The sequence below is a fragment of the Phoenix dactylifera genome, unplaced genomic scaffold, assembly GCF_009389715.1.
Source record: "Phoenix dactylifera cultivar Barhee BC4 unplaced genomic scaffold, palm_55x_up_171113_PBpolish2nd_filt_p 000288F, whole genome shotgun sequence".
NCBI lineage: Eukaryota > Viridiplantae > Streptophyta > Magnoliopsida > Arecales > Arecaceae > Phoenix > Phoenix dactylifera.
Genome location: NW_024067770.1, coordinates 294,802 through 312,077, shown reverse-complemented (window position 1 = coordinate 312,077; position 17,276 = coordinate 294,802). Strand labels below are relative to the sequence as shown.

Genomic DNA, 17,276 nt, shown 5'->3' with positions numbered 1-17,276 from the left:
ATCATCGATATGGGATTCTCAACAATTACACTCATATAACTTGATTCTGACCTCAATATTAATATATAAACATAATTTTTTAATTTTAAATTTATCATATTGATTGAAATTTTAATATCTTAAAAAAAAATTTAGTCTTTCAGAATTTTTATGCATCACATTGACCGAGATAGATCTAAATATCGATTTATCAGTCTCGGCCGGGATAAGTGATATATCAAGACTTGAGAAGCTTGCAAACAAGCAAGAAGAGGTGGCAAACATGTAAAAAATTAAGAAAGCAAAAAGTTAGGAACAAAGGACCACAAAATGAGCAGTTAGTCAACAGTAAATTTCCCACCCAATTAGATTATGGTGGGCAAGATGAAATCTTTGCTTCCTAGCCTTATCTGCCAGAAATAGAGGGCGTTCGTCGGGAGTTGAAGCGTCACTAACAATGTCCTGATTGCCTAGAAGATGATGTGAGATTTGCAGCATGCCCCGAGGTGGCAGAATTACATTGCTGTGAAGATGGATATAGAGAGAGCCTATGACAGAGTCCGCTGAGGCTTCCTTAGGTTCGAGTTGGAGAGCTTTGGGTTCCACGAGACTTGAATAGCTTGAATTTTTGGCTATGTTCCAAGATCGTCCTTCTCCATCCTGATCAATAGGATGTCGCCGCCAAGGTTGTTCCTTGTCCCCTTACTTGTTTATCATTTGTGCAGATGTGTTATCCCATGCTCTGCGAGTCATGTGTTGGGAGTGGGTGCTGGACGCCTATGTGCCGGCTCCCAGTGCCCGACCAATCTCCCATCTGTTGTTTGCAGACGACTGCCTCCTTCTAGCCAGGGCAAGGTCGAGGGATGCACTAGCCCTCAAAGGAGTCCTAAAGGACTACTGCGAGGCATCAGGGCAGACGGTGAACCTCCACAAGTCTATAATTTGCTTTAGCCCGAAGACCGAGTTCCGGATGAAGCAGAAGATCAAGCGGATTCTTGGAATGAGGGAGCAGGAGGGGCAGTGGAGCTACCTGAGTGTCCCCATTACGGGGAGATGACAGCGAGTGTCGGAGTGTCTCAGCATGGTGCAACGCGTCTAGGAGCGGCTGGAGGGTAGCCTCGTTATCCATAATGGGTCAATTGACACTAGTCAGATCGGTATTGAGCTCCTTGTCGGTTTATCTCATGTCCAATATTGTAGTTCCGAAGACAGTGCGGACAAGGATAGAGTGACTCCTCTGGGACTTCCTCTAAGGCTCACATGGTGGCAGTCATGAAGTCGACCTGCTGGCTTGGGAGACGGTCTGCTAGCCGATCCGTGAGGGAGAGCTAGGTGTCCAGTCTCTTTACTTAAGGAGGGAGGCTGTTGGCCGAGGCCTGAGGGGTCGAGTCAACGTTGGCGGAGGCCTGAAGGGCCGAGTCAGTCCTGCCGCCTGCCAACGTGGATGCGCTGGAGGAGTAGGGTGGGTTATACCACTAGGGGGTCCCTGAACCCACTGGTGAGGCCTTGTCGGAGTCCGGAGTCGGGCGAGGCTTAGTCGGAATCGACTCGTGGCGCTATGGGCCCCTATGCTAGTTTAGGAAAATAAAGTTGTGCCTTCACTAACACCTGCGGATTTTGGTGTAATGGTAGCGCTTGATCCTGACAATTGGTATCAGAGCCATAGGTTTCGAGTTCGAAACCCAGGCATCATGTTGGGGGGGGGATTGTTGGCGGAGGCCTGAGGGGCCGAGTCAACGTTAGCGGAGGCCTGAAGGGCCGAGTCAGTCCTACCGCCTGCCAACATGGATGCGCTGGAGGAGTAGGATGGGTTATACCACTAGGGGGTCCCTAAACCCACTCTATGCTTGTCTAGATATTAGGGTTTGGAGCTATCTGGCAGCCATAGAGTCAGAGTAGGTGACATCTATCGCATTCTTTGGAGCGAGCAGCACCTAAAGTTGAACTGCACTTGGAGTCGGAGGTTCAGCCTCCACCCTCGGATAGCCCTATTCCTCTAGAAGGTGGTTTGGAGCCGGTTGCCGACGAGAGCAGTATTGTGTAGGCGGGGACCAGGCATCTAATCTTAGTGCCCTACGTGCCAGTTAGATGAGACCGTGGACCACACACCGTTTTAGTGTGAGCATGCTAGGAGGGTTTGGGAGCTTGTCGACATCTCGTCGGACGTTCAGAGCAATTCGGGCCCCTTCTTGCTAGCATTCAGATGGTGGGTTGTCGCCCCTCAGACTTGACATGTGGCTATTATGGCGACTTACATTGTTTACCACATCTAGTTTGCCAAGAATGACTGGATCTTTAGAGAAAGCAATCCTTCACCCAAGTTTATTGTGGAGCGAGCCCAAGTTCAAGCGACGAATGTTGCCTAGATATGCAGCCCAAGAGGGGGAGAATTGGGTATTGAAAAATTAAAAAATAAACTTAACAATTTTAAAGTTAAGTGCAGCGGAATGAAATCTTGCTAAAGCAATTGCTCTAAAGAAAAATAGTAAATGCACAATTGTAAGAAGGTAAAACAAAGCAATCACAAATACAAGTTTTTATAGTGGTTCGGTGCCAACCTTGCACCTACATCCACTCCCCAAGACCTCTTCGGAATTCCACTATAATCCTACAGATTACAATCCGCTTGTTTTACAAGCTCACAACTAACTTGTTGTTTTTCGAGATCACAATGAACCCGGTCGGTTTTACGGGATCACCGACTAGAACCTTTACACAGTCTAATTAAGATTTGGACAAGACCTTCCCCCAAGTTTCAGAACACTCTGAAACTTTAACAAATAAGATGGAAAGAATTTAAGCACACTAATGCTCAGACAATAAAAGAGTAAATACAAATAGTGATAGGAGCAATAGAGAAGTCGTTAGTGTAGAAGGATGTCTTGAATGCTTCACCAACTTTCAGAGATGAGGATTAATGTAGAATGATTGAACTTGATGCCTTCCTTGGTTTCCTCACTTCAATATTCTGGATTTTGGGCTCTCAAATTGATGTCTTCAAGTTTGGTCGTTGAGCTCACTTTTAATCCACTTTGTTCCCTTGTATTTATAGCTTAGAGATCCTTAGGAACTGTTCTGGAGCCGTTGGAGGCGAAATAGAGCCGTTGGAGGGGAAAACAAACTGGCCATTGCCGTGAAAAACTAGCTATTGCAGCTTTATCCTGTGGCCTGGGGTCGACTCTTGATTTTAGAGGTCGACTCTTGTTCCTCGCGAGTCGACTCGATAAGTTTCGGAGTCGGCTCTGGCTTGCCTGCGACTTTAGTTGCTCTCTGGAATTCTCTGAGACTCTTAAGGGGTCGACTCCCTTAGTATTGGGGTTGACTCGAGTTGTTTAGAGGTCGACTCGTGTCAGTATGGGGTCGACTTTAAGGCTCGACTATTTTCGGTTGCTTTCTGTCTTTGGCCTGAGATGCTTCTGGGGTCGACTCGTGTCGGCATAGGGTCGACTCGTGTTCTTCTCGAGTCGGCTCGTGAATCCCTCGAGTCGGCTCGTCTCACTCGGACAGAAACCATCTCTTCTATCTTCTTCTCTGCGGGTTGTCTGGGGTCGACTCGTCTTTTGCTGGGGTCGACTCTAGCTCAATTGGACTTGAGAACCTTAGGTCGACTCATCCGCTGTTCTTGGCTCTTCTTTTCTTTAACTCTGGCCACTTGGGGTCGACTCATGGATGATGGGATCGACTCTTCTTCTGTGCTTTGGTGGTTCTTTCTTGGCCATGATCCCTACAAAATACTTGGATCTTTTTTTCTTGCAAAACACAATCATTAGTAAATATAATTCATAGTTTTGTGATCATCAAAATCGAACCTAGGGTCAACAACAAAGATTACCCATGCAGGTCCATCGGATGGTCCTTGATAGCTCGAGATATCTGAGGCTCTACTTCTGCTCGTGTAGCATATCGGCTGGTGTTCTTTACCTAGGAGTCCCGACCTCCAAGTTTCCTCAAAGTTAACTTTGATGGGCGAGTGCTTGATGGCGGTAAGAGGGGTGGTGCAGGCTTTATTATCCGTAGCTCAGATTCTAGGATGGTTGTTGCTGAAGGGTGCCAAATCTTTGATACGTCCGTTCCAAAGGCGGAGCTAAGGACGGCGTGGGCTGATTTGGACTATACACGACATGTTTTGCGGGTTAGAGCAGTCCTTCTTGAAAGTGATTCAACCACGATGATTTGTCGGGTCCGGAGGGGCACTGGTGGTGTAGGGGGTCCACCCCCTATTCTGGGACATTCGAGCCATGGTGAGTGGTGATGTTGCTTTGCAGGCCAAGTATATTTACAAGAATGCTAATGGGGCGCGGATTGGGTGACTTCGTACGTGACTAACTTTTTTTTGCTATAATTCTTATTCTTATCTGTCATAAGTAATTGCGCCATTTGGTTGCAGTATGAGGAATGAGATTGCTTTTTGACATAACATAGGTTGATGACATTTCTACCCTGATCATCTATCGCTCTCCTATGTATTTTTCTAGATATTTTGTTCTAATAAATAATCATGCAATCACTGAATGTGCCAATAATATGGATGTAGAAGAATGAAAAAATGTGTAATGCTCACTATTCAACTGAAAATATTAAATGACAATTACCTTTACGCAATCCCAAACTAAACTAGTGATATGTTACTCTAATAGGATGGGTAAATGACATGATCACCTTTGTCGCTTGTCTTTTTTCACAAATTTATAAGACAAAATTTGGAAGGTGTTCGGGGAGACTGAATCAAATTCACCTTCAGCAAAAAAAAAAAAAAAAAAAAAAATCAAATTCATCTTTGTCATAAGAAAATATACTATTGCTTTAGTCCAATTAGAAATAACAATTGTTTTTTGTATTGCCAAAAACTTAAAAGTAGTCTAATTAGAAGGAGAGGAGTGAAGGATACTTTTGTTCGTTGCAAAACATAGGGCTGGCATAAATTGAAGTATTTCTAGCAGGAATAGCTTATGACAAAGTTCTTTTGGAGTAGTTATACCTATCGTAAGGATCTTTGACCGGCATATCTACTCCTCATCTATGCTATTTTTTTTAAAGGTTGTTTGGCAGGCATAAGCCTTATTCTGGGCTTTAGGACTGCCTTATGCCTCAACAATACACAGCCTATAGGAAATTTGTTTTTCATTGCAGTATCATTCTCTTGATTTTTCAAATGTCAGTAATTAAATAAATGCCCTGTAGGACTTCTCTATATCACATCTGACTGCTAGCCGTTTATTTTCTATCAGTTGCAAGGATAACAAAAGTAGAAAGATAATAACTTAGGGTTTTTTTTAACGATCAATATACATATATAAATAAACATGTTTTTATTTATTATGTCAACCTTCTCTTTTCATGTTCTCTCGGTGAAATATTTCATTTAGTTCTTTTATATGCATTTTTGCTGTTAGGTTTTCCTTCGGGGTTAAAAGCTTAGCTAGTATTGTTATGGGTATATCTAGATATACTTCAGACTTTCAGCTGTATGTTGTATGATACCATCTGACAGTTCCAAACAATTATATCTAAATTTTAGCCTATAACCCACATATCATATTTTGATAAGTTTTCTGCCTACAACTCACAATGCCCAAAGTCCGCTTTATGGCTGGTTGTGTCAAAAGCCCCTTGGCTTTTATCCATGTTGTAGACTATCAGAACAACTCTAAGAAAGGAACACTTTAGGTGCTGTGCTTGGTAGAATCCAGGTTTTCTAGTTCTTCAACTATTCAAGAAATTTTCCACGTCTCAATGCTGATAAGTTATTTGATTACGTCACTTTTGGCCTGTAGCCTCTACCAAGTTCACCTGTTCGTATAATAAAAATTCAATATTATTGTTAACTTTTTATGAATTTTGGGGGTTTTTATACTTCATTTTTGCTGGGTATGTCATTTGGTAAAGTTTTATATTTGGGTTGGCATGTTCGAGAACATAACATCTCACCTGCTCTTTTAAATAATTCTTGTCTTTTGCTTAAAAAAGTCTCGGTCATTTTTATCTCGTTACTTCTATTGGTTTTATCAAAAAATAGAAAAAGGTTGAGAATGGCAAAGTCCACCTCTAGTGATGCTCAAATGCTCGTTCGTTCTTTGCATACTGCTTATGCTGCCACACCAACTAATCTCAAAGTATGTATTTCTGTTTCTATATGTAAATTTGTGTCATTTGATGTTTTGTCCGTTGTAATTTATCTTGCTTTTCCTTTTTGTTTCATTGAGATAGAGGATTGGACTTGCATCTTCTCTCTTCATTTATAAACAATGCAGATCATTGATCTTTATGTGGTTTATGCTATTGTTACAGCTGTAATTTAGGTATGAGTGGATACCATTCCACCATATATGATATGAAAAGTTAGGGTTTGCTCTTCATTTCTCTCAAATCTAGGTCTTGCTTATCATTCTTTCCAAAATGGAAAAAGGAAAAAATGAAAACAAATCTTGATTCTAGTGTTGTATATTATTTCAAAGAGGTACTCTTTGAAAAAATTTTGAATGCCATGATAGTGGTACTCTTTTTACCTTTCTATACCAGTTTGCCGGTACAAAGAGCAGCACCTGACCATCGAAGGCAACATCTTTTTATATGTTTTAGGTAGTCCAAAATGACTATCTTCATCAAATAACATGATCTCTTTGTATGTTAATCATGGGAAACCAAGTTGGAAATTGCTGCTTTTAATTCTCCTAATGAGATTAGGAATCCTAATGTGATTAGAAAATTAATCAATTGATTAAGTGGACATATGTCATGCATCTATGAGCACAAGGATTGGACACTTGGCATTAATCCAAGGGTGGGTTATAGTCCCATACTCCTAATAAGATTAGAAGAGGCCCTAAACCCAATCTATAAAAGGGTAGCAAGGGAGACATTATGAATCAATTCTCTCCTCTTCCTCTCCACGCCTCCTCTTCTTTCTTCCTCCTTCTCCACAGCAGCAAGGGGTCTTCATCCTCCTCTTCTTCCACGATAGCAAGGCAAGGAAGATCCACGTGCAAGGTTCCTCCTTCCTCTTCCTCCATCGCGAGCAAGGTTGAAGAAGAAAGGTTCTTCATCAAGGAGGTAAGTTGCAGATCTTATTCCAACTTATGATAGTCATGAGAGGTCTTTGCAAGGAGCTAGAATTCCGGTAAGACCCATTCTCAGATAATTAGATCCTCGTGTGAATACCTGTAGAGGCCGGACAATTGTGCGGCTCAAACAGGAACCTAGAATAGATCATCAGGCTGCGGTGTTCTACACCTGCAGAATTTTTGAAGATGAGATTTTCAAATCTAATAACTTCTGATTTTGCTTCAATTTTATAAATCTTAATCAACCCTCCTCAGATCCTAATCTCCCTGTTCGTCCGATTCCTGTTTACCTAAAAATATGCTAAACAGATCATTGTTAGAACTGACAAACAAAGTTTTAAATTTAATTTACTCTTACCTGTTCTACTCAAAGAATAGTGGTCGTAAGAGGTCGATACACAGGAAGGCAATTGGAGTTGCATAAAAATTAAAACGTTCACTCGGATTTTAAATCGATTTTTGAATGGTAGAATAAAAATATTACTTTGAGGATGTTAAATGATTCTCTAGTCTATCAGAGAATGTTTTTCATTTGAAAATAACGAAAAGACAGATACTTGGAATCGAAGAACATTTATAAATTTAATAAAATATTTAACTATTCAAAGGAAAATTTTGGCATGGATAAAAATAGTACTTAGGAAGATTGAAGCCTGGAACATAAACTGAATGAAAGAAAATTTCATATATTGCAACTAAAACAAGAATTCTAGAATGCATAAAATAAACTGCAGGAATTAAACTTAACTTAAAACATGAATTGCATAAAAGAAAAATTAATGGATTGCATAAAAGAATAATTACAAAAGTAAAATGAAGATTGGAAGCCTAATGCTTCCTCCTTCTACAAAATAAAACATAAAGAAAACAAAGGAAGAAAAACAAATCACTTCTCTTCTCCCTCTCTCTCCCATAGTGGAACTTCAACATAAAACATAATTTTTTTATTTCTTTCTTCTTCCCAAGAACAGAGCAATGCTCTGTTTCTTCTTCTCTCCTCTTTGGGCCAGCCGACTACCCTCTCCTCCTTGGACCCGCCGGCCACCCTCTAGCCCAACTCTCCTTCCTCCCCCTCCTCTTATAGCCCTTGGAGACGCGTTGGGGACGAGCTAGCAGCATGGTGATTGCGGAGTGCTGGGATTCCGGGAGAATCACGGGCGGAAGGGATGCTGCAAATGGGATCCGCTGGCTGGAGAAGAAACGGAAGGCTGGCCGCGGGATCGATGAGGAAGAGACGATCGTGGATGGGTGCTGGATTGGAAACAGAAGGAGGGAGAGGGCGGACGCTGAGGACGTTGATCCGGAAAGGAGGAAACGCGGGATGCTGTCGCAGAAGGAAGGAGGCGCGCGTGGAGGCAGAGGGCGTCAATCCATGGGACTGTGGGCTACATTTGAAATGGGCGGAAGAAATGGCTGGAAAATCGCTCGGGATCCTTGGATGCTTGAGCTCACGGGAGAGGCGGATGCTGGGAGGAGGCGTTGATGAAGCGGAAGGAGGGATCTGCGGGATGAATGCTTCACGGATGGAAGCTGGGAGGAGGCGATCACACGCGGACTCGGTTGGATGCCATTCACGGACGCGTGATGCAGGGGCGGGTGTGGGACGATGGCCGCTGAGAGATTGCTGGGAAGACGCCGCGGGATCGATGGGAGAGACGCGGATGCTTGGTCGGATGCGTTCGAACGGGCGTTTGGGAACGATGTGGCGGACGGGTTGGCTGGGCGCTGTGCTTGGATTACGCTGCAGTGGGAGAAGGAAATGAAATCACGGGTCATCTGTTCTGACTGGAGGTCAATTGCAAGTCTTTCAAGTCATGGGTCACCCAACACCTCATAGTTATGATATGGCCAAATTAGATTTGCCCAAAATTATTTCCCAAAAGCACAAAAGAAATGGACCCGATTCGGACCCGAACTCGACTCGGACCCAACCCGATCTTCAACCGGGTCGGATCTGGGAAGAGATCCTTCTGAAGTCAAATTTGTACTCAATGTGCATTTTATCTCTAATTTATGAAAATCTGTGTCAAACCCAAATATAATATTAATCCAGTGAATTTATCATTATCGGTTAGTAACAACACTAATTTCAGTGACATATAGGTCGCTCTTTTGTACTCTCATCACACCCTCTAACTAGCTTATTGCTAGTCTCTAGCAATTAACAAGCAAATGATAAAATGAGGGCACAAAAAAAATGTAGTCTAACTTATGACTTTTTCCTTCTTTTTTTTTCTTTTTTTTTAATAAATTGAAGCTAAATACACAAACTAATATATGTACCCATTTTCGTAGGGAGTCACGATTGCACTTAGCACGTGCAACAAGCCTTTAAACCCCTAGGTTACCCTAGTGGACGAGTGTTGTCTCGTGAGGGTTTGCAGTGAAGTTACCCACAAACTTCATCAATCAGGGATTTCCAATTTTTAACTCAAAATTTGAACAAGTATTACTGTATGAACTTAGAATTGCAAGGACAATAAAGACTTATTGCTATCATATTTAAGCAGACTTTAACTCAAGTTCCATTACTCCCCATCTATCTGCTAACAAATCAAGAATGTAGTGAGGTGCAAGATAGTATCATATAAATGAGTGGCTTTCACTTACTTCCAACATGAGCACTCTAATTTTCAAGACTTTCTAGAGTTAAATGGTAATGAACACCCCATATTTATTTATTTATTTATTTTTTATATCAGACTGAATGCTAAGAAGAATGACTTGTGCAATATCTAGCCTTATTAAGCTTTCTAGCTGACCCATATAGCGAGTGTTAGGCCAATGACTCCCGATTCAGATGGCTCAGGGCACTATGTGTAGAGACACCCTAACAGGCTTAATAACTCAAATTAACTAGGCTTCAAGGCCAAATTAGTCACTCAGAGTTTAATCTCAATCATCCTCACCTTTTTATACGAACACTCGCTGCTTGCCAGGCAAGAGGCCCGGTTACTCAGTGAGAAGACTTAAAATAAACTCATTATTTTTATTTTATTTTATCTTTCTTTTTTTTTTGATTAGGGTGTTCATCACACATATAACTTTAAATTATCCCGAAGATTAAAAGTATTCATATTAGTTGCAAGTATACATACCCCACTATTTATGTGCTTACGTGTTGGTGCTAAATCATCTTGTAACATGTTAGCAGAATATAGGTGGAACGAAAACTCAAGCTAGAACTGCTATCATATTTCTTAACTCAAAGCTATTGTCAAAGCAATTCCTAGTTTGTACAGCCAAAAAGATTAGAGTTTGAGTTAAAAATTTGAACTCCTTTTTTTTAAAATTTTAATTTTATTTTTTTTCCATAAAAAATCAAAAATATTCTCATCCCCATACCTAAATCTAACATTGTCCTCAATGTTAAAGAAAATTTAAAGCAGTAATAGGATAGAGAAGTTACCTAATATGGGTGGGTAAAGTGACAATAGGGACAAACCTGCATTTTTTTTTGAGCACAAAAATATTTACATGTTAGGTTGCCTCCCAAGAGCGCTAAGTTTTATGTCTTCAGCCAGATAATTATAATTCATTCATGATAGACAGGGTCGGTCAGAAGTGTCTCCTCGACTTCTGGACTCAGATACTCAAGGTATGGTTTAAACGATGTCCATTGACTTGAAATGACCTACCATCCTTAGTATTGCATATTTCTACCGCACCATGCGGATGCACTTTCTCTACCGTGTATGGGCCAGTCCAGCGAGATTTAAGTTTTCCAGGGAATAGATGTAATCGAGAATCATATAAAAGAACTTTTTGTCCTTGGTGAAACTCTTTACGAGTAATTATTTTATCATGCATGACTTTCATGCGATTCTTGTACTTCTTAACACACTCGTCAGCATCGTTCCTAATTTATTCAAGCTCGTCGAGCTGTAGCTTTCTATGTTCTCCTGCCTTGTCGAGATCGAAATTTAGGCGTTTAATTGCTCAATAGGCCTTGTGTTCTAACTCGACAGGTAAATGGCAAGCCTTGCCATAGACAATCCTATATGGGGACATTCCAATTGGTGTTTTGTAGGCCGTTCGATATGCCCACAATGCATCTGTTAACCTAAGGGACCAATCCTTTCGAGATGGGTTGACAGTTTTTTCAAGGATGGTCTTGATTTCTCTATTAGAAATCTCAACTTGTCCACTCGTTTGTGGATGATATGGTGTACTGACCTTGTGGGTGATGTTGTACTTCCTAGCAAGGGCTTTAAAAATTCTATTGCAAAAATGTTTTCCTCCATCACTAATGATAGCACGAGGGGTGCCAAAGCGAGCGAAGACAGACTCCTTAAGAAACTTGATCACTACTTTGTGATCATTGGTCTTACACGCGATAGCCTCAATCCACTTAGATACATAGTCAATAGCTAGGAGTATGTACTGGTGCCCAAATGACATAGGAAAAGGACCCATAAAATCAATACCCCAAACATCAAAGATTTCTACAATTAAGATCGGATTTAGGGGCATCTCATTTTTTCTTAAAATTTTTTCTAGTCTTTGACATCGGTCACATGCTTTACAATACTCGTGTGAGTCGTGAAATAGTGTGGGCCAATAGAATCCGCACTGCAAAACCTTTGCAGCCGTCTTTTTACCACTGAAATGACCACCACAAGCGTGGTCATGACAAAAGAAAAGGACTTTCCTTTGTTCGTATTCAGGGATACACCGTCGGATGATCTGATCAGGGCAATATTTAAAAAGGGATGGTTCATCCCAGAAATACCACTTCACACGAGCTAGGAAGCGAAATTGCTCCTGTTTGGTCCAAGAGCTGGGCATTTGTTCAGTAACGAGGTAGTTGACTATGTCAGCATACCATGGAACATTGGTATGGGAAATCATCATTAGTTGTTCATCCGGAAAAGTTTCGGATACAGGTAAGGATTCTGCAGATGACTCAACAATCAGTCTGGACAAGTGGTCAGCTACTACATTTTCAGATCCCTTTTTATCTCAAATTTTGAGATCAAATTTCTGGAGCAATAGGATCCAACGAATGAGCCTTGTCTTAGCATCCTTCTTTGTGAGAAGGTACTTAAGGGCGGCATGATCGGAATAAGCAAGAACCTTAGATCCTAGCAGGTAGGGACGAAATTTATCTAGGGTAAAAACAACTGCCAACAATTCTTTTTCAGTGGTGGAATAGTTGAGTTGGGCGTCATTCAGAGTTTTGCTCGCATAATGAATAACATGGGGATGCTTCTCTACTCGCTGACCTAAGACAGCACCTATGGCATAATCGGATGCATCACACATGATTTCAAAAGGACGACTCCAATCAGGACACCTTATGATGGGTGCTGAAGTCAATTCAGACTTCAGTCTTTCAAAAGCAGTTACACAAGTTGGTGAAAAATTGAAAATAGTATCTTTGGCCAACAAATCACATAAGGATTTTGATATTTTGCTAAAATCCTTAATAAAGCGGCGGTAAAAGCCCGCATGCCCTAAAAATGATCGAATTTTCCTAATAGTCTTAGGAGGTGGCAATTTAGCAATTAATTCTACTTTGGCCTTATCCACCTCAATTTCCCTTTGTGACACAATGTGTGCTAAAACAATACCTGATTCTACCATGAAATGACACTTCTCCCAGTTAAGAACTAAGTTTTTCTCTTTACAGCATTCTATAACAAATGTCAAGTGGTGCAGACATTCATCAAAATTGGATCCAAATACAGAAAAATCATCCATGAAAACTTTTAAAAATTCCTCCACCATGTCGGAGAAAATACTCATCATACACCGTTGGAATGTAGCCGGTGCATTGCATAGCCCAAAAGGCATGCGACGATAGGCAAAAGTGCCATAAGGACAGGTGAATGTGGTTTTCTCTTGATCCTCACGTGCAATAGGGACTTGGTTATATCCAGAATAGCCATCGAAGAAGCAGTAATGGGAGTGGCCAGCTAGCCGTTCTAGCATTTGATCAATGAAGGTAGAGAAAAATGGTCTTTCCTAGTCATGGCATTAAGCTTCCTATAGTCGATGCATACTCATCATCCCGTTTGGACTCGAGTAGTGACTAACTCATTGTGATCATTTTTCACCACAGTGATGCCAGACTTTTTAGGTACGACTTGAACTGGGCTTACCCACTGACTATCAGAAATAGGATATATAATTCCTGCATCTGAAAGCTTGATGACCTCAGCTCGAACTACGTCCTTCATGATTGGATTAAGTCGCCTTTGTGGTTCTCTAGAGATTTTTGCATCTTCTTCTAGATGGATTTTATGTTGGACCACAGAAGGACTAATCTCCTTAATATCAGCTATAGACCAACTGATAGCTTCCTGATTCTTCCGAAGGATACTTAATAGCTTCTCTTCCTGTTCTTTAGCCAGATTCGATGCAATTATAATAGGTAAGGTCTTGTTTTCTCCAAGAAATGCATACTTTAAATTTTCGGGAAGGTATTTAAGTTTTAGTTATGGAGGTTTGACATTGGATGGCACTAGATGAGATTCCGAAATAGGCAATGATTCAAACTTGGTGGCCCATCTGCTAGTATCCATCACAGGAATGGAATCTAACAATGCATCTTTCTAATGGGTCAGAATAACTTGACTCTTCAAAAGAACTGCTAATTATGTTCTCAATCATGTGAATTTCTTCCAAATCATCCATCTCAGTTGACTGACTACTACTATGAAAAACATTGAGCTGTACAGTCATGTTCCCAAAGGCTAGAGTCATTATTCCATTTCGGCAACTAATCACAGCATTTGAAGTGGCCAAAAATGGTCTACCTAGGATCACCGGGATGTGACTTTCTGGATTTTTTACTGGTTCAGTTTCAAGGACTACAAAATCCACAGGGTAGTAGAATTCATTAGCTTTTACAATCACATCCTCCACAATTCTTTTGGGATACTTTACCGTCCTATCTGCTAACAAAAGAGTGATGTTTGTGGGTTTTAATTCCCCCAAACCCAACTCTGTGTAAACAGAATAGGGTAACAGGTTCACACTAGCTCCTAAATCTAGAAGAGCTCTCTGAATGATGGTTTCTCCTATTTTAATTTCAACAGTGGGGCAACCAGGATCCTTGTATTTTGGGGCAATCTATGTTGAATAAGAGATGAGGCTTGTGCAGCCATAACAGCTTGCCTAGGAATACTGGTTTTTCTTTTTACCGTGGTCAAGTCTTTTAAGAATATGTATAGGAGGGGATCTGTCTGATGGCATCTAGGAAGGATAAATTTATTTGAACATTTTTAAAGACTTCCATGATTTCATCATACTGAGATTTTTTCTTTGAGTCTTGTAGTCTACTAGGAAAGAGAGCCTTGGGTGTATATGTCTCTATTGATTTCTCCTCTACTCCTTGTGTTCCCTGTTCTTGTGCCTTTTTATGAGTGGGGTTCGGTTCATGCTTTTCTTCTTTTTCTTGTCCAGAAAGTTGGATCTTGTTGTCTACTTGCTTGCCAGACCGTAAAGTGGTAATTGCCTGGACTTCATGGTTAGGGTTTCCATTAGAATCAATCTTGAGGATGATAGTGGTATTTTGATGATTAATACAATAATCAAGAGTATGTTACAAGTTAATTCGATACTTCATTTATAAGTCTGTTACTCTCAGTATATTCGTATAATAAGATAAAGATGCATTTCACTGTTTATATGGATGAATCTAACCTTGAGTTGCAGCAAAGTGTGGATTGAGTCGACCCCAAGGTTGATTGGGTCGACCCCGGCACATCAAGAAAGCATCTGGCACACTTCTGCAAAAATGGCACGGATGAACAGTAGTTGGGTCGACCCAAGGAAAGCATGAGTCGACCCAAACCTCAAGCCTCTCAAGCCTCAAGAAAGCAGTTCCCTGGAAACACTGAGAGGGTCGACCCAAGAGGAAGTTGAGTCGACCCAAACTTGAGTCGACCCAAATACTGAGAGGGTCGACCCAAAGGCAATGACATTCAAAATAGGTTCTCTGGAAACCCTGAGAGGGTCGACCCAAGTGGAAGTTGAGTCGACCCAACTGAACCTTGAGTCGACCCAAAAAGATGTTGAGTCGACCCAAGTGAAGGAAGGCTGAATTGCAAGGTTCTGTGGTTCTGAGAGGGTCGACCCAAGGAAAGGTTGAGTCGACCCAAGTGAAAGTTGGGTCGACCCTAGTAAAAGTTGAGTCGACCCAAGCACGGGCAGAAGCATAACGGCTAGTTCTGCAGAAGTACTTTTTGTCCTTCCAACAGTGAGTAACGGCTAGTTTTTGAATTCTAACCATTGGAGCTTGTCCAATGGATGAAGGAAACTATTTAAAGTGGCACTATTCATCAGAGAAAACATCCTTTTGCAAAATATCAAAGAGTACACAAGAAAAACAAGTGCCCTAATCTTCTTCATCCAAGTGCTTCATTCAAGAGTCAAAAGAAAGTGGTTGAGCAGATTCCAAGAGTCATTAAGAGCTCCATCCACCCTTGAAAAGTGAAGCATCCTTGACAAAGAAGAGAGAAGTCTCATCAAGCGATAACTATTCTCTAAACTCTTTTTTGTAGATTATAATTGTTATATTTGCTCATCTAGGAGCTTAAATCTTCTTACTTCTTTTATTAATCATCTTGTAAAGGTTTGTTGGTAAGCCCGCAAAACCAACGGTGTAGGTTTATTGGTGAACCCGTAAAACCAATTGTAAAGGTTCGTTGGTGAGCCCGGAAAACCAACATAGGTTCGTTGGTGAGCCCGTAAAACCAACATAGGTTTTTGGTGATCCCGGAAAACCAAAGTGTAAAGGTTTTTGGATTGTGAGCCCGGAAAACAATCCAACTGTAATCCGCGGGATTATAGTGAATTTCCAAGGGGTCGCTTGGGGAGTGGACGTAGGTGCTTAGGAGAGCACCGAACCACTATACTTCTTGTGTGTTTGTATTGTGCTTTGTTATATTCCACTAACTCATCAATTGACATAAGTAAGATAGTAAAAATTAAGAGAAACTAATTCACCCCCCCTCTTGGCTTGTCACCTTGGGTAACAAGTGGTATCAGAGCAAGGTGCTCCTATAGTATTTGTTGATCTCACAATCAAGAGTCAAAGATCATGACAACCCAAGTGGAATGTTCTATGAGTGAGGGGCAATCCACAAATAGACCTCCTCTATTTAATGGCACAAATTACACATACTGAAAAGCTAGGATGAGGATATTCATTCAAGCTCTAGACTATGAATTGTGGTATATTATAACTAGAGGACCTCACACACCCACAATTAGTATAGAGGGCACTATTATACCCAAACCAGAAATGGATTGAAATGAAAATGATAGAAGATTAGCACAATTAAATGCTAAAGCGATTAATGTACTTTACTGTTCATTAGATGTAAGTGAATTCAATAGAATATCTACATGCATCTCTGCAAAAGAAATTTGGGATAAACTTGAGGTCACACATGAAGGAACTAATCAAGTTAAGGAGTCAAAGATAAACATATTAGTACATAAGTATGAATTGTTTAAAATAGAATCCACTGAGTCCATAACTGATATGTTTACTCGTTTTACTGAAATTATAAATGGGCTAAAGAGTTTAGAAAAGTCTTATACTAACTCTGAATTGGTGCGAAAAATTTTCAGATCTCTACCAAGAGTTTGGGAGGCCAAGGTAACAGCAATTCAGGAAGCAAAGGACCTCAATATACTGCAATTAGAGGAACTTCTAGGATCACTCATGACCCATAAGTTGACCATGAGGCAAAATTCAGAAGATGAGGTCAAAAGAAGAAAGACCATTGCCCTAAAGTCTACCACTCCAAAACAAGAAACTGAGTCGGAAGAATCTGATGATGATGATGAATTTGATGAAGAAGGAATGGCTATGCTTGGAAGAAAATTCAGAAAATTTATGAGAGGTAAGAAGAGATTTCACAAAAAGAAACCCTTCTTCAAAGGTAGCTCAAGCAAAGAAAAGGGTAAGGACAAAGAAAACGAAAAAGAAACACCTATTTGTTATGAGTGTAACAAGCCCGGGTATTATAAGATAGATTGCCCGAAATTAAAATGGATGGCAAAAAAACTTAAAAAGAAGAACTTCATGGCTGAATGGAGTGAAAGTGAGGAGTCAAGTTCGGAAGAGGAAGATCATCAAGAGACGGCCCAAATATGCCATATGGCCAATGATGATGAGGTAGATTCTGAACTTGAATGTGATTTTACTGTTGATGAATTACATGATGCATTTTTAGAACTTATGGAAGAACACAAAAAACTAATCAATAAAAATAAAGT

General features: G+C 40.8%; 1 protein-coding gene across 3 annotated transcripts in view; it reads left to right on the top strand.

The window, feature by feature from the left end:
* The window catches only part of LOC103704779 (dolichyl-diphosphooligosaccharide--protein glycosyltransferase subunit DAD1-like), a 56,348-nt gene that overhangs the window by 12,337 nt on the left and 26,735 nt on the right, over window positions 1-17,276 (top strand). The window contains exon 1 of one of the 3 annotated variants that reach the window (XM_039117941.1): window positions 6,002-6,092. The exons of the other annotated variants lie outside the window; for them this stretch is intronic. Within the exon in view, the coding sequence (XP_038973869.1) occupies window positions 6,009-6,092 (84 nt within the window). The 5' untranslated portion in view covers window positions 6,002-6,008. Of the gene's footprint in view, window positions 1-6,001; window positions 6,093-17,276 lie in introns of those variants that run through there. 3 annotated transcript variants of the gene reach the window in all.